Source organism: Chiroxiphia lanceolata, chromosome 3 (assembly GCF_009829145.1).
Source record: "Chiroxiphia lanceolata isolate bChiLan1 chromosome 3, bChiLan1.pri, whole genome shotgun sequence".
Taxonomy (NCBI): Eukaryota; Metazoa; Chordata; class Aves; order Passeriformes; family Pipridae; genus Chiroxiphia; species Chiroxiphia lanceolata.
The window spans coordinates 98,006,813-98,029,775 of record NC_045639.1 but is presented as its reverse complement, the minus strand read 5'-3'; the positions used below and the strand labels follow the sequence as shown (position 1 = coordinate 98,029,775).

Here is a 22,963-nt window from a genome sequence, read left to right as displayed (position 1 = left end):
TCTCCTATTGCTTTATTGAAAAATTCTGGACAAATTACTTTGAGACAGACTTTGTAATACATATCTGAGTCCCCCTGATTTTCAGAGACGTCAAACATATTCTTGGTTCTCAAATATCAGAGCATGGAACTGAAGAATTTAAGTTCCACAAAAATAAAGTACTTTTATTCATTTGGTAATGAAAATGTTTGTTTAAAACAATAAACAAAGAATACAGAACATTATTTAAAACTAATGGAATACAAATATTTGACAAAGTAAATACAAAGCCCAATTTTTCATAAACTTAACAAAAATAAGAGAAATTCAGTGATGACATTTTTCATAGCTTTGAAAAGGAAGGGAAAGAAGCCAGTCTATTAGGGATCAAACTTGCTGCCATTTTAGATATGAGATTATGAAGAAGCAAGGGTGGTTTTGGAGCTCTGGGTGGGAAGCTCAGCCTGAACATGACTATAATGTCAGAGCAAATTTCTTATTATATAATCACTAATATAAAACTCTATTACTTCAAATATGTCAAGCCAATGTCCCTAATTTGTCACTCTCTGCAGGCAGACCTCTGTTGAACTTCTGTACCTTTTAGTTAGCTAAGCCAACTTGATCTTTTTTTGTAGATAGTTCTAGATAGGGAGGTGAAAAGTGTACTTCTTCATTCTCTTGCCTAGTTCCTTTGATTCTTTCCTTGACTATTCTTTAGAGCTTCACTCAGAAACCATACCCTTAATTTCAACCCTCCAGACTTTGTGCACATAGTTTCTATTTCCTGTTTAGGCTCAGAGCTGTTTTTCTACTCAGTATTTGTATGTATCTACAATGAAGGGATTCTGGTCCATGACCTGAAGTGCTACCTGAGTGGTCAAATGTATTACACAGCCTGTGGCTCCCATAGGCTTTAGGAAGTAGCAGATACAAAAACCCCAACTATTTGTGCAGGTACCAGATGGGGACTTAAGTTTCCAATTTTCAGTAAAATATCAGTATCAGTGTTCATATTTCAGTTTAGCTTTCATCATAATGATGTAACATTTATTTAACTCAAAGAGATCTGTCATTAAAATTTTGAAATTATTTTACCTTTAGTTGAAAGGTACAATGTAATTACAGATTTTTTTATAGAAGTGTTTTCATGAAAAAAACCGTAGAATGACATTTAATTTTGTTTGTTTGTTTGTTTGTTTGTTTGCTTGCAATGGAGAAACCTAAATCTGACATTTAGCTACACAGCAGCCACATGTATCTTAAGTAGAAACTGAGACATGTAAAAGACTTACTGTGTAAGACCAGGTTTTGGGCAAAAAGGTCCATTGTTAGAGGAGGGCACCACAAGATGAAAGGTTGTTTAAAAAGACTGATGGAAGTAAACTGATCCTACTTAATTGTCTTGATGTAACAAAGGGCCAATATTCTAAGTTGCAAGTGAATTTAACAACTTCTTGAAGCTTCCATAAGCAATGGCAATATTAATAACAAGCCATATTATCTTAAAAGTATTAATAATTCTTGTAGAATTCTTGAGATGTTGTTAAAAATGCTTGGTTCATTTTATCACACAAAGAAAAGTGCATGGAGCCATTTTAGATGCCTTAGGGTAATTTACATGGCCTCCAATTGCTGCTCAGAAAGGTGGATTCAGTGTAATATTTGTCAGCCTTAGTGATATATCTTCTCAAATGGCATTTCATGCCTCTAGATATGGACAGCTGAATCAAACTCTGCATGTAGGATTGAACTTCAGAACAATTCACCTACTTTAAGAATCTGCCTGTAGGTGATGTAAGATGCATTTACTCCTCTTCCAGTTAGTGGAATCAATGGATCCTGGAGAACTGTTCACTCAGTGAAGTAGACACCTGCCTTTAATCAGAGTTGTACCCTAAATGTCATTGAGTGTGTCAACAGGGAGTGGGTTTCCCCTGCCTACAATTAGGTAATGCCATTTCAGGTATACTTAGGGCATGCAATATGGCAATACTGGGTTGGCCAAAAGGACTGAAGATTTGTGAGACACTGTTCTTTGATCATGACAGCTGAGAGCTGAATGTGCCTCGCAGAGGATCTGAAAGGATGTTAGTCTGGTTAAATGAATGGGCCCCAGAGCTCCATGGCAGCTTGGGCACATAGTTCCCATGAACACATTTAAGTCTAGGTGTTGTAATCTGGAACTCCCACCTAAATTACAGACTATACATATTCTTGCATAAGGATGAAATATTCTCTCACTTTTAGTGTATCCATTTAAACAGGCTGTGATCTCATCTTCTACCTCTAACAACATTTTGCTCTACAGCTGTGGCTGTAAATCTCAAATTCTCACTTTCTGAATGGAAGCAATGCTACGCCAGTTACACAGTGAGGCCAGGCTTGTGGACAGTCTTTTGCAGGTAGAGCTGTGTTCAGCACATCTGGGGAGAAAGCCATTAACTGAGTCAGTAAAAGCTCCTCAGGCAGGAGTAGTTAATGTCTTCATTTTTGCCAGTACAGCTTGCTGCTCTCCTAATAGGTGATTTTTCTTTCCCAGTGCAAATATTTTTCTATCAGCAGACTTATCTAAGCATATATATATTAATTGCATGTGTAGTTGTCCTTTATGTGTTCTTTGAGATTTTTATATTCTGCGATTTGTAGACAGCTGTTAGTATGCTATTACCCAAGCAGCTGTAATACTCTGGAAATGAATAGCTGACTGGCTTGTGAAAATTATGCCAACTGTTGAATTAATTAATTATATATTAGGAGAAATGTTTTTGAGGTAAAGATTTCTTAGAGCTGCTGTTGACACTGTACACATGGTATCATTCCACTGATATCAACGGACCCTGGAGATGATCCACAAGGGCTGGTAAATCAGTAAAAAGCTGCTCCAACTGCTATTATGGAGTCTGGAAGTTAAATATGTGCATATTCTTACATTCATGCTTCTGAAACAGAAATAAGTAGCCAATGGAAAAAGTCATAAATTTCAGTAAATTTTGAATCCTACCATATGAACAAAGGCACCAATAAAGGTTTACGTTTGCTTGCCTGTTTGCGGAAATTCCTATTAATAGTTTTATTTTGTCAAGCACTTTGCATTAGGAAGGAATGGCAACAGAGGGTTATCAGGAGGATTAAGAATGCTATGCTTCAAAAAGGAACCTCTGCTAGCAAGAGAGGCCAGTGTGAAATTAGGTGATCTATCAGCAATATGAAAATGAATTGGAAGGCATGTAAGCATGGAGTCAGTAGATAGGTAAATTAAATAGGTTATAATGAAATGTAAATTGCTTATCATACTGTAGCTTGGTTCTTGAACAGGCCCTTACATCCTCATATTTGATTTAAGAAGATTTTTCTGGACGATATAATTTCTAGTACTGTGATCAGTGAGGACTTCGTCAGAATATGCTTGGATTTAACAACCCTGCTCCTTTACACAGAAAATGTGCTTGTGCTGACTTCACTGGAAATTACATGCAGAAATGCCTTTTCAGATGTAAAACAATGTTCTTACTCCTATCTTCTGCCCACTTCTATTTACATCAGTGTTCACCCATTTCAAACAGAGCTTTTAAATTCCCTTTACTATGGAAAACTGTTGTGTTTAACGCCAGTAGGGGCCCCGGCCCCACACAGTTTCTTGCTCACTTCCAGCAGGATGGGGAGAGAATCTGAAGGGTGAAAGTGAGAAAACTCATGGGTTGGATTAGTAGGTAAACCAAAAGCCACACTCAAAAGCAGAGCTAAGCATGTTCAGCCATCCCTAGGAAAGCAGGACTCCATCATGTATAACAGTGATTTGGGAAGACAAATGCCATCACTCCTAATGTCACCTCATTCCTTCTTCTTTCCCCAGCTTTATATGCTGAGCATGACACTGTATGGTCTGGGATATCCCATGAGTCAGTTGGGATCAGCTGTCCCGTCTGTGTCCCTTCCCAGCTCCCAGTTTGTGCACCCCCAGCTCACTCACTGGTGGAGGGGGGTGAGAAGCAGAAAAGGCCTTGACTCTGTGTGAACACTCCTCATCAGTGAGGAAAACATCCTGAATTATCCACATTGTTTCCAGCACAAATCCAAAACGCAGCCTCATACCAGCTACTCTGAAGAAAATGAACTCTGTCCCATCCAAAGCCAGTACAAAAACATATGATAGTAGAACTGTATTATACAAGAGGTAATCAAATTATAAGTATATTCCCCATGTACAAGCTAATGCTAAATTGAGATGAAAGTGTGGAGAAGAGTAATTTTCTGTAGTGGACCTGTATCCTTGCTAAGGACAGTAGGACTCCAAGATCCATAAACAAGTTTATAGAAATGGATTTGTATTTCGGCAGCAAACATATGCCACTGTGTTTGCAAAATGTCTAGATGTGCTGGGAGGAAGCAATGGACATCATCCAGTGCCTTTTCCCTCCTGAAAGAATGTATGTAGAAATTGTGAGGTGGTTATGGGAAATGTTTACATATGACCCTTGGTACAGGCTATCCACTTTAAGCCTGGGAAGGTTTAGTTAATGGTAAGGCTGTCAGAAAGCCCACAGGAAGCAGTTCATTCAGTTCAGTCATTGCCACACATGCATGTCCTGAGGTGAAGGAGCACTGCCAGTGTTGTTTCCTCCAAAAATCCAATCCAAAAGGTTGGCCACAGCTCTGAGTTGCACAGCTGCATTGCTAAACCTGCAAAGAGACAGATTAGGAAAAGAGGAAAAGATTAAAAAAAAACCTAAAAAAACCCCACAAAAAACAAACAAACAAAACAAACAAAAAACCAAACAAAACCCAAAAAACTCAAGACAGAAGCTGCCCTCTGCAGCTGCTTGCTGGAAGCTGGCCGATACCAACACTCACACAAATCCTCAGAGGGCCTCCAAGTTCCCAAACACTCTAAGCATTCAGGAGATGACAGATGTTAGGGAAGAAGGGTGGAGATATAGATTTTCATATGCAGATCCTTTTTCTCATGAAATATGCTTCACTAGAAATAGATACTGTATCAATACCCTCTGTTTTGATCTCATCTCCTAAAGGTAAGGTTTGCAAGTACCACCCACAGTCAAACCTCCTGGTGCTCAGGGCTGCAGCCTGTCCATAGAACAGCATCTGATCCCTGGGTTTATCTGGAGTGGGTGTTAACACAATCATAGAATCATAGAATCAGCTGGGTTGGAAGGGACCTCCGAAATCATCAAGTCCAACCCTTGGTCCACTACCGCTGCAGTTCCTAGGCCATGGCACTAAGTACCACATCCAGTCTCTTTTTAAAAATCTTCAGGGACGGAGAATCCACCACTTCCCTGGGCAGCCCATTCCAATGTCTGACCACCCTCTCTGTAAAGAAATTCTTTCTAATATCTAACCTAAACCTCCCCTGGCACAACTTGAGACCATGCCCTCTTGTCTTGCTGATAGTTGCCTGGGAAAAGAGACCAACCCCCACCTGGCTACAATCTCCTTTCAGGTAGTTGTAGAGAGTGATGAGGTCTCCCCTGAACCTCCTCTTCTCCAGGCTGAACAGCCCCAGCTCCCTCAGCCTCTCCTCACAGGACTTGTGCTTGAGTCCCTTCACCAGCCTAGTTACCCTCCTCTGGACCTGCTCCAGGACCAATGTTATGGGTTGACCTTGGCTGGCCGCCAAGCCGGTCTATCAGTCCCCTTCCCAGCTGGACAGGGGAGAGGGAATAAGATGGAAAATGACTCATGCTGTGAAATAAGGCATTTTACTAAAGCAAAAATGAAAATTTGCGTGCGCATGAGCAAAGAGGAATATAACAAGGTTTATTCTCTACTTCTCATAAGTAACTGGTGTCTGGCCCCTTCCCAGGAAGCAGGGCTTCAGCACATGTAGTGATTGCTCAGAAGGCAAACTTAAATAAAAATGCCCCCCCTTCCTCCTCCTTTCTTAGCTTTTATATCTGAGCTGGCATCATATGGTATGGAATATCCCTTTGGTTAGTTTGGGTCACCTGGCCTACTTGTGTCCCCTCCCAGGATCTTGCCCACCCTTGATGGGGTGGGAAATATTGAGAGACAGTGCTGATGCTGTGCCAGCACTGCTCAGCAGTAGCCAAAACACTGGTGTGTTATCAACACCTTTCTAGCTACCAAAGCAAAGCACAGCACTGTGAGGGCTGTTATGGGGAAATGAACTCCCTCTCAGCCAAACCCAGTACACACACATAGTGCCAAAGGGGCAGTAGCTGTATAATCCAGATGCTTTGCATCTGCAAACACAGGCTACTGGCTGTAAATTTGCTCCTAAATTGTTGTAGAGCTTTCAGTATTTGCCTGAATGGCTCTCCATCACTATATTGTTCACATATCTTTTCATAGCACGAACCTAAACTGAACACAGTGTTCCAGGTGTGGCCTGACAAGCACTGAGAAGAGTGGGACAATGACTTCTGTGTCTCTGCTGGTGATGCCCTTGTTGTTGCAACCCAGCATCCCATTGGCGTGCCTTGCCACAGCAGCAGCACACCACTCACTCATATTAAGCTTGTTGTCCACCAAGACCCCCAGATCACTTTCCACAGAGCTGCTCCACAGCCAGGTAGATCCCAGCCTGTGCTGCATTCCTGGATTATGTTTTCCAAGGTACAAGACATTACACTTGTCTTTGTTGAATTTCATAAGATTCTTTTCAGACCACTCTTCCAGCCTATCCAAGTCTTCCTGCAAGGTGGTTTTCCCTTCCAAAGTGTTCATTTCCCCACTCAGGTTGGTATTATTGGCGAACTTCATCAGGGTATACTTGGTCCCATCATCCAGATCACTTATGAAGATGTTAAACAGCACTGAGTCCAGTACTGATCCCTGGGAGACCCCACTTGTGGCATGTTGCCAGTGTGAAAAGGAGCTGTTTACCACCACCCTCTGTGTGCAGCCTCTCAGCCAGTTCCCCACCCACTACACAGGCCACTTGTCCAGTCCATAACACATCTGTTTCTCTAGGAGGAGACATGGGAAACCATATCAAAAGCCTTGGAGAAATCCAGGTAGACAATGTTCACTGCTCGCCCCCCATCAACTAAGCAGGTTACTTTGTCTCAGAAAGCAATTGGGTTTGTCCAGTATGGTTGGCCCTTGGTGGATCTGTGCTGGTTTTTCCCAATCACATGCTTCATCTGACTGGTGATAGCCCCCCAGGAGATCATTCTGTAACTTTCTCAGGGACTGAAATAAGGCTGATGGGCCTGTAATTTCCTAGATCGTCCTTCAAGCCCTTCTTGTAGATGGGGTTGTCATTATCTTTCTTCCAGTCTAACGGGATATCCCCTGATCTCCAAAACTTCTCAAAGATTATAGAGAGCCTCGCAACAACATCAGCCAACGTTCCTGACACCCTCGGGTGGACAGTGTCAGGGCCCATCCATTAGCAAGGTCAAGCTCCTGTAACACTTCCCATGCTAACTCTTCCCTCACTGATGGTCAGTGTGTGTTTGCATCAACCTGGAATTTTGTTCTCAAGGCTTGGGCCCAACAGTGCTGATAAAGACAGAGGTGAAGGAAGCATCGAGAACCTCTGCCTTTTCTGAATTGTTGGTGACTAATTTACCTCTCTCATTTAACAATGGGACAGTATTTTCCTTCTGTTTCCACTTGCTTTCTATGTGCCTGAAGAACCATTTCTTGTAGTTTTTTACGTCTCTGGCCATTTTCAATTTGAGCTGAGCTTTTGCTTTTCTAACTGCATCTCTGTGCAGTAAGTTGACAGAGTGCCACATTTGTGTCAAACAATTCCTTCTTAGTTCTCATTATTTCACTTTTTCTCCAGTAGGTTTAGGGTGTTGGTTTGGTTTTAATCTGCTTGTCCCCTCCCTGCTATTGATTTATTTTGCTGTTTTCCACCTCTTACTTTTTCCTAGAGGTCGTACATTGCAATTCATCAGGACAACATCATATGTTATTAAGAGTATAGAAGAACTAACCAAACTCACTGCATTTAACAGTAAATATAACTGACAATGATGTGTCATCATGATGACACGATTAAAAGGTGACATGCATGCAAATGTATTGACATTTCCAGGAAGGTAAGGAAAGAAATGTGGCAATTAAGTGTATTAATAATATTAATAAATAAGAAAAATATTAAACTAAAATTTGTGAGGTGGATCCTGCAGTACAAAGGATTTTTTTACTTAAAATTTTTTGTTGACCCATAAGCTTGAAGGAAAAGGGTCTTCCTAAATTGCTTTTCAACACCTTCCTCTTCCCATCTTCCTCCTCGTCTACTGTACTGTGCTGACCCTCTTTTTTTTCTCTGTCCCTGCAACTCCTGTTCAGGCTTTCTTCTTACTTCTGTGTTTCTTAGTCCCCAGCATTTGAAGTAGGTGGTCCTCAAATAGCTCTCCTGAGCACTGGTAGAACAGGACAGGCAGTCTCTTCCAGCAAGCAGCCTTCTGCTCCGGGTCCAGCAGCCCTGAATGGGGCTGGTGGCAAGGAAGGCTCTCCCTGTTCTTATACAAACAAAGTACAGTGGCTGGCAGCCAAACACTAGCTCACATCCACTGAGCATGCCCAACTGACAGTCTGTCAGAGGCTTATAGCTCTGCCAAATCTACATTTGTTTTCATGAGGACAGCAGAATGCATCTCTAAAGTCAGAGCAACACCCCATGAAATGTCATTTCTTGCTCCAATTCATGGACAATTAGAGTTATCCACTGAATTATTTGGACTTTGGACTCCCCTCAGTAGGAACAAAACAAGGTGTATGGACAAAACAAGGGTATAGAAGTATATTCTGAGAAATAGAATTTTTTTCTCTATGAATTTGAAAAAAAAAAAATAGCCTGGCCAGACAGTTACCATAGAAGATTTCAGTCAGATCAGTTAAAATTTGGCAAAAGTCCGAAGCGACTAAATGCAGAACCCGGTTATTGAAAAAGTTAGGCCTTTTGAAGTGGTTGTGCCAGCTCTTCATTATGAGCTGGAAGAAGGATGGAATAGTATTTTAATCACATGTACTGTCTGTTAAACTGGAAAGCTCTTAACGGTGATCCAATCTAAAAGGACTTAAGAGGTTTACTTACCTTGGGAAAGTTACGGAGAAAATAATATGAAATTCATACTAGAAAAAGCAGACTGCACAATATAAACAAGAAAAATCATTTTGCTGACAAATTACAGCAGGCAGCCATAGCACAGGCACTTGCAATGTGACATCTCCTTGATTTCAGGCACTTAGCAGGAGATCCCTGCTTATAAGGCTACTTGTCCTCATTCTAGACATAGCCCATAAAAGAGCAGAAAATAGGGGATGGCTTTTTAGATTTTAGGAAGGATGAATTTTCCTCTTGAATTACGTTTTTCTCTTTGCTGTTTCTACAAGTGTCTAGAGAAATTGTGCTTCATTTTAAGTGCCTAAGTCAGCTGGACTTGGTCACTTAATAGATCGCTTGAACTTTTGAGCTTAAGAGCACCAATCAGAGGTATGAAGCTAAAGATACATCTTACCTATTTATACACAGGAAAGTCGCAACCTGTTTTCTCCTTCACAATACATGCCCTATTCAAAGGACCAGTAAATCCAGTGGTCTTCAGGTCATCTGTCCGGTTGTGTGCAGTGCCACAACAGGAGAGGCTGATAAACTTTGCAGTAGCCAACCTCCAGCTCCTGGGGCACTCAGTGGTAGCCCATTCAGTGCAGACTTGTTCCCCATAACTTAGTGCTGGGCCCACCTGTAAATCATGCAATGTGCTTTAGTGCTTCCTCACTCACCAAAGAATAAAGGAGAGATTTCTTCAACAGTTGTTGCATCCTTGGGAAAGAGCCAAGCCTCTTTCCCTGTTCAGGGATGATACAGGTCAAAGCTCATTAGCACATTTGATAAGCCCACCCACAGAGCCTCTTTGCTGACTAAGCAGCTTCAGTTAACTATATATGATGCAAATTTGCCACTGGACTACTGCGCGGAGATGAAGGGCAACTTTGACAGCGCTCTTAACAGTTCCAGCATTTTGAGATTCATTAATCCCTTTTCTGGTGTATATTTATGCCCCAGGGGGATTCCTTTCAAATTGAGTCTGCTTTCAGAGCCTTTTCTCTCAGTTTGGCCGTGCTAACAATTCTACATAATTTCTATTTTTATTTTTTTACCTGATGCCTCCTTTGTTCTTTTGTTATGAGGAATAGGCATAATTAAGCTATAACACTATCTCCACTAAAAACACAAATACCTTCTCTTCTTTTGGGCATCATGGCCATTTACTCTATGTTGTTGACCATTTGGTGCTCAACTGACCAGATTTTAATGCTAATTCAACCCTCCCTCTCTAAAATAAGGAAGTAGTTCTTTCCAGAAAGTCTTTATAAAACAATTATCAGATATCATTAAAATAATTTTGAAAAGTTTGCATTTTGTTTTGATCACAATGGCTGTATTGTTTTATGGCCACTTGGGTAGTGGTTTAATTTTTCTTAGTTTTGAAACCAATGCAAAAATTAATTTAAACAGAGTAAAATCTCAGCTTCTTTCCTCAGAAGCTTTGGAAAGCAACTTTAATTAGGAGTTGCCACTTCCATCAAGCTTTACACATTACACCAAGCTTTTAGTCTTTTAAACTTAGATTTCACTCCTGATTGAAAATTTATGTTGAAGTTCTTCATCACAAGCATTCAGGTGTGAGTTGTAAATGCACCAAAAAAAAAAAAAAAAAAAAAAAAAAAAGAAAAATAAAAGCTTTAGCCAGGAAATAAGACCTAAAAAGGGCCACTTTAATCAGAATCATTCTTTTCCAGTGAAGAATTCTGAAATTGAGCTGAACAGGTGATTTTTTTTTTCAACACCACACAAAGGCAGTTGGGGTTGTGTAGCCAGTGGAGAGGAAAAGAGATTCCTCTGTGAGTCACAGAAATCTCCATGTAAACAAAATTAGCTTGTTTGCAAAACCTCTTTCCTGGACCCCCTCTACTTCACAGCTCAGTAAGAAGCTAGGGGGAAAGCCAGTCACCCTTTAATGTAAATAAAAATGAGTGCTGGGTTAGAGAGAGTTCCTTTTATCTCTGCTGGAGTTGTGCATAGAGTATTTCATCCTTTAAGGTGTGTAGTGGAGTTCACTCACGGGAATAAGGAAATTGCTATAGCTGGTACCCTTCAACATAAAAAAAAGAGAGTGGTTCATGGATTTAATATTAAACCAAGGAAAGGGCTACTTTGATCACCGAGTTTGATCTCTTAACTTGAACTTCAAACATTATCAAATAGTTCAGGAGCTTAGCCGTAAAAGTAAGGTTTCAACCATTAAAAAAATAAAACAGTAGTTCTCACTGTGATCTGTATTTTACTGAATTTCAAAAGGATTTACATCTGGGGCTTGTTTAGAATATATCTCTAGTTAAAAGAGGTGCCTTGGAAGTTACTTGTTCCTTCCTCTAGTCTATAGACAATGTTAGTTTTAATAAACAGGAAAAATGTTTCTTTTTCTTTTTGAAAAATCATTGTGGTAGTGAATCTATAACATCTTACTTACTTATGAAGTTAGTCCTCATGAAGCTTTTTGGATACTCCAGGTTGAGGTTCTGGTTTCTTTACACCCTATTATTTCTTTACACTGTGTTATTTCTTTCTTTCTAAACTTTAGCACTTGACATACCAGATATAAAAGTTGCATTTTATTTGACCTTTCCCTCCTCCTTTCCCATGTCCCTACTTTTCTGTTTGGAAAATGTGTTCTTCACTTGACAAGCCAAGTGCAATTCCTTCAGCTTCAAGAGGTACCAAACCACATCTGTCTACTGAGGCAAAAAATATATTTAACAGAGCACAGCTGGAACCCAGATAACTAAAATCAGTCACCCAGACAATCGCTCTGCTTGATCAATGATCCTCCACTATGGTGGCCTCTCTTGTTTGCATCCCTGAAGACAGTACAATCACATTCTTGAAACAGTTCAGGATTTTAACCCACATTTATTTATTTTTAAACTAAATTTTGTGTGAAATGTGCCCTAAACATTACCTAGATACCCCTTTCAAAGTTTTTTCACCACTAATTTTCCTTTTATTTTGAAACTAATTTCATCCTCTTTTCTAAACCACTAAATATATGGTAAGGCATTGGTTGCAGTGTTGCAACCACAGTGCTAAACCAGAAAGAAAATTCATTCTTCACATTATGTTCAACTATAACAGATACAATCACAATACAGTGCTAATTTGTGCATACCTAGTCTTCTTGCACACCTTCTAGCTGATTGGCTTTCCACTAGTCACGACTCTTCAGGGCAGGTAGGGTAAAATGTGAGTGTATGGATGGATGAACCTTACATTGTAGATTTTATACAGCTGCTAGCACATTACCTCTGCAAGCCTACATTTACAAAATCTTGCTGTTAAAACAAGCCTGATTAATGCATGTTGAAATTGGAGTGTGCAAAACCCAGTCACCCCTTTTGTCTGTCAGTCCTGCAGGTGTAGAGATGGCTGTTGCATGGACAGTTCCATGCCCTGCAAAGCAAAGCTGCATGCCAGGTCCCAGCCATGCACTGCTCCTTTAGCACCTATCCCCAGCAACAGCCTGTTTCCAATATAAATGATGTCAGAAGTCTCCAGCCAACCACTAAAAACTGAGACTGTCTCAAATTTTAGCACAGGCCTAACCAGAAGGATCTTGCAAGATCTGACCCTAGGTCACTTTAATCTAACAATTTAGTTAGTTTTTCTTAGTATTTTGTAAGTTATGGCAGAGGGTGGCTTTCAAGGATGATGTACCAGACAGCACTTTTCTTTCCCAAATTGGAGATTAAGCCCAACAATACAAATGCAGCGAGAGCCAAGACACTGCACCCCAGCAAGCTAGGGTGCTGATGATCATCTGTTTTTTGATACCCTGTCCCTGTGGCAGCAGCAGCTCATAGGTCCTGCTGAATCAGAAACACAGAGGGAACCAGGAGTTGTGTGTTGGTGCTTCTCACAACTCCACCAAAATGTTGTAGCTTCAAGCCCTGTGACATCCACGGTCTGACAGAGATAAATGATGGCTTGATATGTTTATACTGTTAGAGCAGTACCCCCAGCAACGTTGTTAGAAAGCCTTACTCACTTTTATTATGGAAAGAATACTCAATTGTGTTATATTTCCTTTGCATGATTTCTCATGTGTATGAGAATAATCTCAGGAGCAAGTGAGATAACTGATTAATCTTACTAGTTCTTTGCTGGAATGAACAAGGTGTAGATTTCCATGTTTGTGTAAAAGTCATTGTAAAGTTTGAAAACCTGTGACAGGCATCAACTGTAAAGACTTCAAATTTAATCATAGAATGACAGAATATCCTGAGTTGGAAGGGACTCTCAAGGATCGTCAAAGTGTAGCTCCTGGCCCTGCACAAGACAGCCCCAAGAATCACACCATGTGCCTGAGACTATTGTCCAAATGCTTCTTGAACTCTTGTTAGGCTTGGTGCTGTGACTACTTCTCTGGGGAGCCTGTCCCAGTGCCCAGCAACCCTCTGGGTGAAGAAACTTTTCCTAATATCTACCCTAAACCTTCCCTGACACAGTTTCATACCACACTTAATGTGAGGATAAGTATTATCCTTAACAAAACTACTAGCTATATGATTCTCTTTCTTCATTTTTGAGATATTTAAAGCATATTTTGCTTAACCTTTAAAGCGCTGAAATAGCTTTCACTTGTACTCTTTTGTTTGCCAGTCAGGGGAAGACAAATAGAATTGTATCTACTCCTTTCTGTCTTCTGTCTCCCTAGTCTTCTAGAAATCTCAAGCAACTCTCAAGTTTCACTGGGTTCTCAGTTCAAGCTTTTTTGTTAACTTTACATCTTCGTGGGGTTCAGCCTTTGTACAATAGCCCACTTTTGGTGCAATATTGACTTGGCTTTGTTTTTTGTCTTACCGTCCCATATATCCTGACTTCTTTTGGTTGTTTTCAAATCAGAGAAAGAGCAGTTGCCCTCAGTAGAAGTAAACATAGTCAATAAGATAGGATGGAAGAGGTAGAATATCCTTGCAGAGTAGAAGCTTATCTAAAAGACCTAATTTACTTTTTTAATTATTTAAAGCACTTTTAGGTAATTTAATTAAGAACAGAGCTGGGCAAAGAGGATGCATATTGCTATCTTTGTCTTATTAATTTCTGAAGAATTTAACCAAGTTAAATAAACTGTAGTAGAACTCAATACTCTAATTTAGGTTGCTGACTCGGTGTCTGCTTCATTGAAATTGAAAGTGCCTGGCTCAGGAAAGTGAGCTAATCTACTTACAGTACAATATACGATTACTGAAGAGACAGATTTGCCAGTAAAGATCTGCAGAGAAAGTCGATGGCATGGTCTGGCTTTGGCATCTTCCTCTGTGGTGAGGAGGGTACCTTTGGGAGTTTTGAATACTTTCTTAAATAGCATAAAGCCACTGGAAATGTTAGATTAGGACCCTCTGTTCATGCATGGCCTCTTCTAAGGACAGACACATAACAAGCTAAAGACAGTCATAGAGGTACATGATGTCTGTGTTAAAGGCACATGTGTAATGTTTAGGAAAACAGAAAGAGGAAGCTTGTTGTTTAGGCATACAGTTACATGGAAGAAACTCATTTTGGTCGAAGCCCTCCTCTGTGTGCATATTTTATTAGAGCACCAGTGGGTGAGAACAAAACTAATCTGGCTACAGGATGTGGAAGCATTCTGTGTCCTCACTAGTATGCCCAAAAATAGGCAGCCCTCTGTCTTTCCCCTCACTTAACTTATGATTCATCTGGGTGCCTCCAGAAGAAGGTAGATAATCCGTGCAGAACAACTCTCTAACAGTTCCTGCAGTAAGGATAGAGCACAGGACCCAGCTCTCTGTGTTTCAGTTCAGGCAGAGGGCATCTGGTGCCAGGGTACCTGAACTGCAGCAGAACTGTAGCTGTTACATATGTGCCTACCCTAGCAATAGATCTCTCTCCAATGGAGATAGCACGGGCCAGGGACAGTTGCTTTTTGGCAATGTGACCACCCTATTTTGTGGAGTAGGAAAGCTTAGTATTGCAAATATGGGACATTGTACCTGGGGCCTCAGGGGAAGAGTGTGACTTGGAGCACACTGGGTATACCAGGAGAAAGGTAACCTTCCAGAGGAGCTATCTACAGGATTAGGCAGTCCTGAAAACTAGGTGTACATAACCATGGCCTGGGAATAAGCTTTGGTCTTTGACACCAAAATTTGGGGTTAGGCATATCGAATCTCACAATAGATCTCTAATACTTGTGAACATACTGGGTTTTTTTGTTTCGTTATTCTTCTGCGCTTTTGGGTGCACTGTTCTAGCATCCAGGTTTCTTGCTGGTCTGTTTAAGGTTTGAATGCTGTACTTATGGGCTGTTTGAGGGATGATTTGATTTTGAGGGATTCCCTAGGTTGTCATCAGTCAAGACTTTTAGAGAGGAAAAGGCTACAGACCAAGATGAGAGTAAACTAAACCAGTTGTTATAATGCCCAGCAATGCTAACTTCTGAAAAACTGTGAGGACAAAATATGAGTAAATTCATTAAATCAATTGAAAAGATACAAAAACAAAGTCAGTAAATAATACAGAAATTTGCATATATCGTTATCTCATTTCTTTCTTTCTGCCAACATTTTTTTTCCCAAAATGGCAAAGCCTCTCCTCCTTAATCATCTTCAAGGCTCCCTTTGACACTTCAAGAAGACAGTTGTTTACAGTCACACAGTGAGTCCATAGTAGAGCTTGGAATGGTAATTTGGCATCCATCACCTATGCTACAGTCAGAGACTACTAGGTCATGCTATTTCTTGATACTACTAGTACTGTTTTATTATACGTCTTCTCAGTCACAAAGCTGTATCAAACGTTGAACACTGATTCTTTTGCTGAGAAAGTAAATTTTTTGATACATTTTTCTGGGAAAACCCCTTTTTTGTATGGCTGCGCTTGATAACAGTAGCCCAGGCTTTTCAGAGAAACATTTACAGTAATCAAAAACTGTACTTAAATTAGAGAATTTTATTTAGTAGATAGTTGTATCTTTACTTAAATAAATACTTTTAATCAAAGATACAACATTCCTCAGAAACTTTTTCCACATTAAAGAGCAATTATTTGAGTTTTAGCTTGAATCTGATTTACACAATTAAAAATTGTACAAAAAAGGTTTTCCATTGGATCTGAAGAGAAAATATAAATGTGCAATGTGTATGTAATGTTACTTAATTTCCATGGCTATGAACCCTCAAATGTTGAGACAACAGGGAATTGTTTAGCAAAGTTTCGAATTCCCTTCACTGCTAAATCTTCATCAAAATAAGACTATGGTTTCCAATTGTTAAATTAGATTGAACATGTATTTTCTTTTACCTGTGATAGTGCAACTGTATTAAAGATGTGATTTTGAAAAAAGGGGGTAGTTTGCTCTATACCATTATTTGTGAAATAGTGAACACTGTCTGATCATTATTTTTATTTTCACAATAAAACCTGCTAAGACTGTATTTACCTTGAAACTGTTTTGTACAATGTAATTAAAAAGCTTAATATTTTGGCAACATGAGAGAGAAAAGATAACTTGAGAGTACATTCATAAATGTAACAAATACACATTATAAGACATATATATCCCCCATCGAGACAAGGTCATTTTTATGGGAATGACTTTCCTTGGGCTCCAGGAAAGCCAACATATAGTTACTACCATTTTAAGAAACAATTTAGAAAAGGGCAATTTAGCCACCTCAGTAGGTGATATCCACAAAGAAAAGGACTGTTTGTAAGAGCTACTTATTTGGATGTGAGAGGTAGCTCATGTCCCCTTCTATAATCATTCGATTCCATGTTTGAACATTTGAATCCATAAGGGTGGAAGTTCAGAGCAAGGACATGTAAATTCAAATGGGAGTATTTACACAGTAACTGCTTTTAAAATAAAACATTTTATTAAAAGTATTGTGTCTTCAGAAAATTGGACTGTATATCTGACTTTTATATTACCTGTCTATACAAAAAGAATCTGGAAGAAAGAACAAAACCATGAAATCAATTCTGGTAAGTCCTTTTTTTTAACACACTCTTTCAGTGGTGGGCAGCGAAGATAAACTATGTCTCTGATACTGTTTTTATTACAGATTTGGATTACAGATTTATTTTCAATGACCTATCAAAATTAACAGGCTCTTTACTGTTCACAGTTTATCAGGATGCCCCAGAGCTACTTCAGCAATGAAGAAAGCAAAGCTGTCTGGAGAACAAATGCTAACAATAAAGCAGCGGGCCAGTAATGGTAAATTTTTAATCATTACTTTCTTAAATACTAATTCTCTGTAAACTGAAGTTATCGCTAGTCTATTGGCTTTTTTTCTACACATATAAATCAACTTTGTATAAACTGTAAATTCACTGTCAGTAGAAGTGAAACCAGGTTTTATGCTCTGGAAACCTGAGCCAGGAGTGGAGCAGTCAGACTGGCCTGAGTTATGTCTACATAAATCTGAAACTCTAAAATATTTCAAAGTAGCATATACCATTATAATTTTCTGGTTCACATTTCATTCATCAAAGGTGATTAGCTGGTTCAGAAGAGAAACAAGGTTTATTTCCAGAGTGTCAATTTCTCATGAGCTCCATGGTTTTCATTTGGAGCTGTGGTTCTGTAACTTCTGGGAGATGGAGATGGCCTTGTGCCATTTAAGCTCAAATAATTTTCAGAGGGAAGTGACATCCTGTTGGGGATATTCAAATTTTAGAGTTGACAAAAAGACAAGGATGTCCTCAGAATCAGAGTTGAAGAAATTGTGGATGTCCCCTCCCTGGAAGTCTTCCAGACCGGGTTGGATGAGGCTCTGAGCAACCTGGTCTAGTGAAAGGTGTCCTTGCCCACATCACGGGGGTTGGAACTAGATAATCTTTAAGGTCCCTTCCAACCCAGGCCATTGTATGATTCCATGGCATCCTTCCTATGAGAGTTAGACACCGTGGAGAAGGGTGTGCAAGAGTCTCAGTACTGTAAGAACAAGAGAGTGAGAATGCCAGTTTCTCTAGCTTTATGTGATCAGACTTTGACTTGAGAAAAAACAGATTTATCTCTTCCCAGGACTATTTTATATTTTGTTATAGTAATTAAAAGGATAAATAAATTAAACCCTTTCAGTTTATTCCTGCATGAATTCTTAGAAATACAGATACCTTTAAAATTCTGTTATTTTAATGTTTATGCCACAGAATATGAGAAATCACTTCCATTTTGCAAATTATTCTATATATAATTATTTAATAACACCCTTCTGAAATATGAACCATTTTGAGCCTTCATCAACCATTAAAAACAACTGCAGAATAAAACAGTATATGCCAGTTCATCAACAAAATTTCACTTCTGAATTAGTTACAGATTCTTTTGACAATGCTTTAATATGAAGAGATTAGCATAAGTTATAGTTTTTTATTTTGTCTCAGAAGATCTGTAAGTGGACACAGTCTTTAAATAAGTTACATATGACAGTAGAGTGTAATTTGTTGCTGCAGGTGCGTTTCTTATAACATAAAGTTAAATCAATGCATGTAAGGTTAAAGGTCTTACTGATTCTCTAGGCATTTTCGACATTTTCACTAGAGAATTACTACAATTTTAAAAGGAAAAGTAGTGGAAAATACTTTTTTTTAACTTCAGAATAAAAGTTTGAAGAATGCTTCCTTTTTCTTTTTTACTTGAAATAAATTTATTTACAAGTATGGAAGTAATTAATTCACTGAAGTCTGATTTAAACCTTAATTATTTTAACACCCCTTTTATTTTTATGTCACACAGGTATAGAAAATGATGAAGAAATTAAACAATTAGATGAAGAAATCAAAGAACTAAATGAATCCAATTCGCAGATGGAAGCTGATATGATTAAACTCAGAACTCAGGTAACAGTTTTATGAAGCCCTAAATTCAGCTGCTTTTTCTACATGACTGATTAAAAGAAATACAGGAAATATATTGTTCCCTTTTATGTTTCTTATATATTAAGATACCTATCTGTGATTTGCTATTTATAAAATCAGAAAACAATGTTCATTTTGCAAGTTCCACATCAGTTACCAACAGTAAAAAAAAAAGGACTTGGCAAAATACATTCTTTAAAATAATGGCAACAGCATGACCTGTTATGGTCAGCTTTGTATTTCTCCTTGATAAGGCTATGCCTTTCTAATAGTAGTTAAAATATTGTGTGACATCATGGTCATTAACATAAGTTACAAAGTGAAGGAGTCCAGGTGAACAATGTGGCTTTTGCCAGGTCTTACAGGGGAAATTTAGATCGGGAAGTGAATACCTGTTACGCTTCATCATGTGATACACAAAGTGCAGCCCTTGGCAGCAGTAGTGGTTCCAGAGATCCAGCTTAATTCATTTTATGTTCCACATAAATTTGTTGGGGGGGGGGGGAAAAAGGAAAGCATAACATTAGCCTATTATTTAAAATCCCATTATTCAACAGCCCGAAAACTGAATGGAAAAAGGAAAGGAAGGAAATTAATTTAATTATTTCCCTAGCATTTTCCAGTGTCCAGCATAGCTTCTGGTGCTTTTATCTTCACATGATTTGAGCACAGACACCAACAGTGAAATTCATTATAGTCTTTATCAATCTTTAGTCCCATGATCATAGTCGTCTCCAATTGATCTTGATGGAAACAGAGTAAACCATTCCTTGTTACTTGTCTGCTGCTTGTGGAGCATGCCATGTCCATTCTCCTCCTCCTCCTTCTCCTCTTGCATACTCATAAATAGAAGGCAGGATCTACCTCCCCAACTTGGTTTTTCTTTGACTTCTAAACTTTAGCCAAATTGATACTGAAACCTCACTTCTACTTGATGCCTGTATTCAAGGTTCTGTTGTCTTTATGCAGCTTTATAGGATTTGACTTACAGTTTTATGAGTTTTTCTGATGTGACCAAATACAGCTATAGGGTAATGAGGACAAAATCTGCAAGAATGTAAAGCAAGAAGAATAATCAGTGGCAGAAAAATTACTCTGGAGAAATTTGGTCATAAATTTTAAACCTGGTAGCCTTCCAATTGCCTTATGTTTTCATTTGCTTAATACACTGTAGATGCTATTCACATACAGACTAATGTAGCTTTTAGCTCAAGCAGGGCACCATGCAAGGTCAGAGCTAATGTGTCTGGTCACCTGGGAACACAGCAGAGCACACTCTCAGTTGTCTTCACCTGTACATGTAGTTATGCCACAGGGCTATGTGCAAATATTTTTCAGTTGCTTCAGTTTTACAAGTCATTGTGTGTATTGAAAATCTTTATGAATTTGTACATGCAATGCAATAACATGCAGCTGTTCAACTTTCAAAAGCAGCCCTGTGAATTTGCACAGAATCAAATTATACTTACAAAGAGCTAAACACCTGGTACCAAAGAGCTGTGCAAGCTTAATTAATTATATATATATATATGTATATGAAAATATAAGAAAAGCATGACTTACTGCAGAATGTCCCTAAGATTGGCTCCTGGGAGTTTAACTGCATGGGCAAACTTGCAGAACTAAGGTCCTTCTTAAAGCCTTTCAGTTGTACAAAAAAAGCTCTAAAGGAGTGGATTCAAATCCAAGTTAATTCGCTCACTATTACCAGTATTAAAAGACAAGCTGTTAAAGTTATGCAACACAGAGTCAGAACAACGAGCCTTAACAACGATAAGAATTGCAGACTCAAGCAGAACTTTTCTAAGCATGAATGAATAGATGTTTTCTCCTTGCCTGGTATTTCTGTTATCTCTCCCTTCAGAGAGTGCATGCTTTATCCTGGCTTGCCTTATATTACATTGTACACAAATTTGTCCATTTTAGATTACCACAATGGAGAGCAACCTGAAGACAATAGAAGAGGAGAACAAAGTAATTGAACAACAAAATGAGTCTCTTCTTCATGAATTGGCCAATTTAAGCCAGTCTTTAATTCATAGTCTAGCTAATATCCAGCTGCCACATATGGTAAGTGATTGAGAGCACAAGTTAAGGAATTTGGAGATCTTCAGTTCACTTCATACAATAGATACCTTTTTTTATGTTTATGTTTCATCAACCAGTTGGATATTTGTGGTAACAGCACTGAAACCATAGAGATACATTTAACTGCTAAGAGACATGGAGGGCCTGTTCCAGTGTGTCCTGTAAAATTAAGTAAGAACTAAATAGGCATTTTAAATATTATAAAAAATGGTGGCAATATGCCTTGCTGATATGTTATGCTTAAATGAATATACGATTAAGAAAATAAAAGTTGTATATGAACTACTATTTAATATCTCGTAGGAACCAATCAATGAACAAAATTTTGATGCTTACGTGACCACTTTGACGGACATGTATACAAATCAAGATCGTTATCAGAGTCCAGAAAATAAAGCCCTACTGGAAAATATAAAGCAGGCTGTGAGAGGAATTCAGGTCTGAACAGCTGCTATAGTGATGAAAATCTTGCTTAAAAAAAGGATGCCTCTTGTTTTTTGCTGCTGTAATTTACCAGAAAGTGTTATATATTTATTTCTGTTTGAAACAGTGTTATGCTTACGAGACTTCATAATGATTTTATGTCTTGCTTTAAAGATAGTAACTGCAGAATAGTTTTTTGAATACATTCACATTTTGTACGTTTTCATATAAGCTGACATAGTGTGATATGCCATGTAATGTTTATAGCTGCTAATGTATGCACATTTTTGGGGTATATATATTTCTGAAGAGGTAAGCTGATCAAAATAAATAGAGTGTAAATTCTTTTTAATGCTTTAGTGATTAAATGTTTTAGTATTTTGAACTGAAATGGACAAAAAAAAAAAACAGCTTTGAATGACAATGTTGCGGTCTGCGGCCACTTTTTAAACACTATCATTTTGCCTCATGTTGGAGGATTTTATGGGATTTAAGAAATACATTTTGTGTGCATATTGTTTCATAGCAAGAATTGGTTGCAAAAATGCTTTATTTTTGAACAATGCTTGAAAATATTATGTGACTTTTGTTTTTGAAGGATGGTGTGTGGTGGGGGCAATAAAATGAGGTTTTTTGAATTCCAAGAAAATGGCATGGATTAGATGTAAGATACAAAATGGGTAATTTATTGTAAGACAACATCAAGCCATGGAAACTTGACAGAAGATTCAAAGCAGCTTAAACAGCACTTTTTAATTAACTTCTAAGCATTACATGGTATGAATATGGGAACTTCCATTATGAAAAGAACTATATCAGAGGTGGACAACGTGAAGATTTCAGCTTTTGTTTTCAAATAAGCTTTGGAACCAACATTCTCTTATCTCTACTGGACTGCTAGTGCCCCTCTGAACTATCTGTTATAGCAATGTAGTTCATCATTCAGAAATTCTGTGTTTTCAATTCAAGAGGGAGGACAATATTTAAAAGTTAATATTGCCTTTTCACATCTTTAATTTTGGGATAAACACAAATGATCTGTGTCTCTTAGAGTTACTGAACTGCATTCATTGCTGTCTGTAGTAGGAATGCAGTTCAGTAAAGATTTTTCCTTTTGCTTTGCCAAGCATTCAATCCAATTTTTAACATTTTAACATTTATGTTTTGCTTTTTGTTGAAGAACAATCATTACTGCAGCATTCACATATGCTTTGTATTTGTTCTACTATTACCTATTGCAAAAATGAATGCAATCAAATTTTTAATGTAACTAAATATACTTCAGCACTTTTTTTGCTTTAAACTGGATCATTTTAAGGTAAAACTTATTTGTACCTTCAAGATTTGATTGTTTTCTTCAAAATGACTGCACTATATGTATGCATAAGACCACTTTTTATTACTACATTTTTCTTTTTTAAGTAGTAAATTTGGTGATGTGTTGTGTTTTACAGATGTTGAATTTATTTAAATTTGATAGCATATCTTTTCCTTCCATGTCTTGATGTTATGCAGAAAGTACAAAAGTACTTTAAAATTTTGTTATGAAAAAGATGGGTTTTGTAAAAAATAAAATATTTT

The 22,963-nt window shown here is 38.3% G+C and overlaps 1 protein-coding gene across 18 annotated transcripts in view; it reads left to right on the top strand.

Moving 5' to 3' along the window:
• MYT1L (myelin transcription factor 1 like) overlaps positions 1–22,963 on the top strand; it is a 322,542-nt gene that overhangs the window by 298,489 nt on the left and 1,090 nt on the right. For 12 of the 18 annotated variants that reach the window (XM_032682424.1, XM_032682426.1, XM_032682425.1 and 9 more), the window contains 4 exons: positions 17,134–17,225; positions 18,750–18,859; positions 20,798–20,941; positions 21,263–22,963. The exon at positions 21,263–22,963 is cut by the window's right edge and continues 1,090 nt beyond it. In XM_032682424.1, the coding sequence (XP_032538315.1) occupies positions 17,134–17,225; positions 18,750–18,859; positions 20,798–20,941; positions 21,263–21,403 (487 nt within the window). In that variant the 3' untranslated portion in view covers positions 21,404–22,963. The remainder of the gene's footprint in view (positions 1–17,133; positions 17,226–18,749; positions 18,860–20,797; positions 20,942–21,262) is intronic. The other 6 variants (XM_032682438.1, XM_032682435.1, XM_032682437.1 and 3 more) reach the window with 1 other exon arrangement.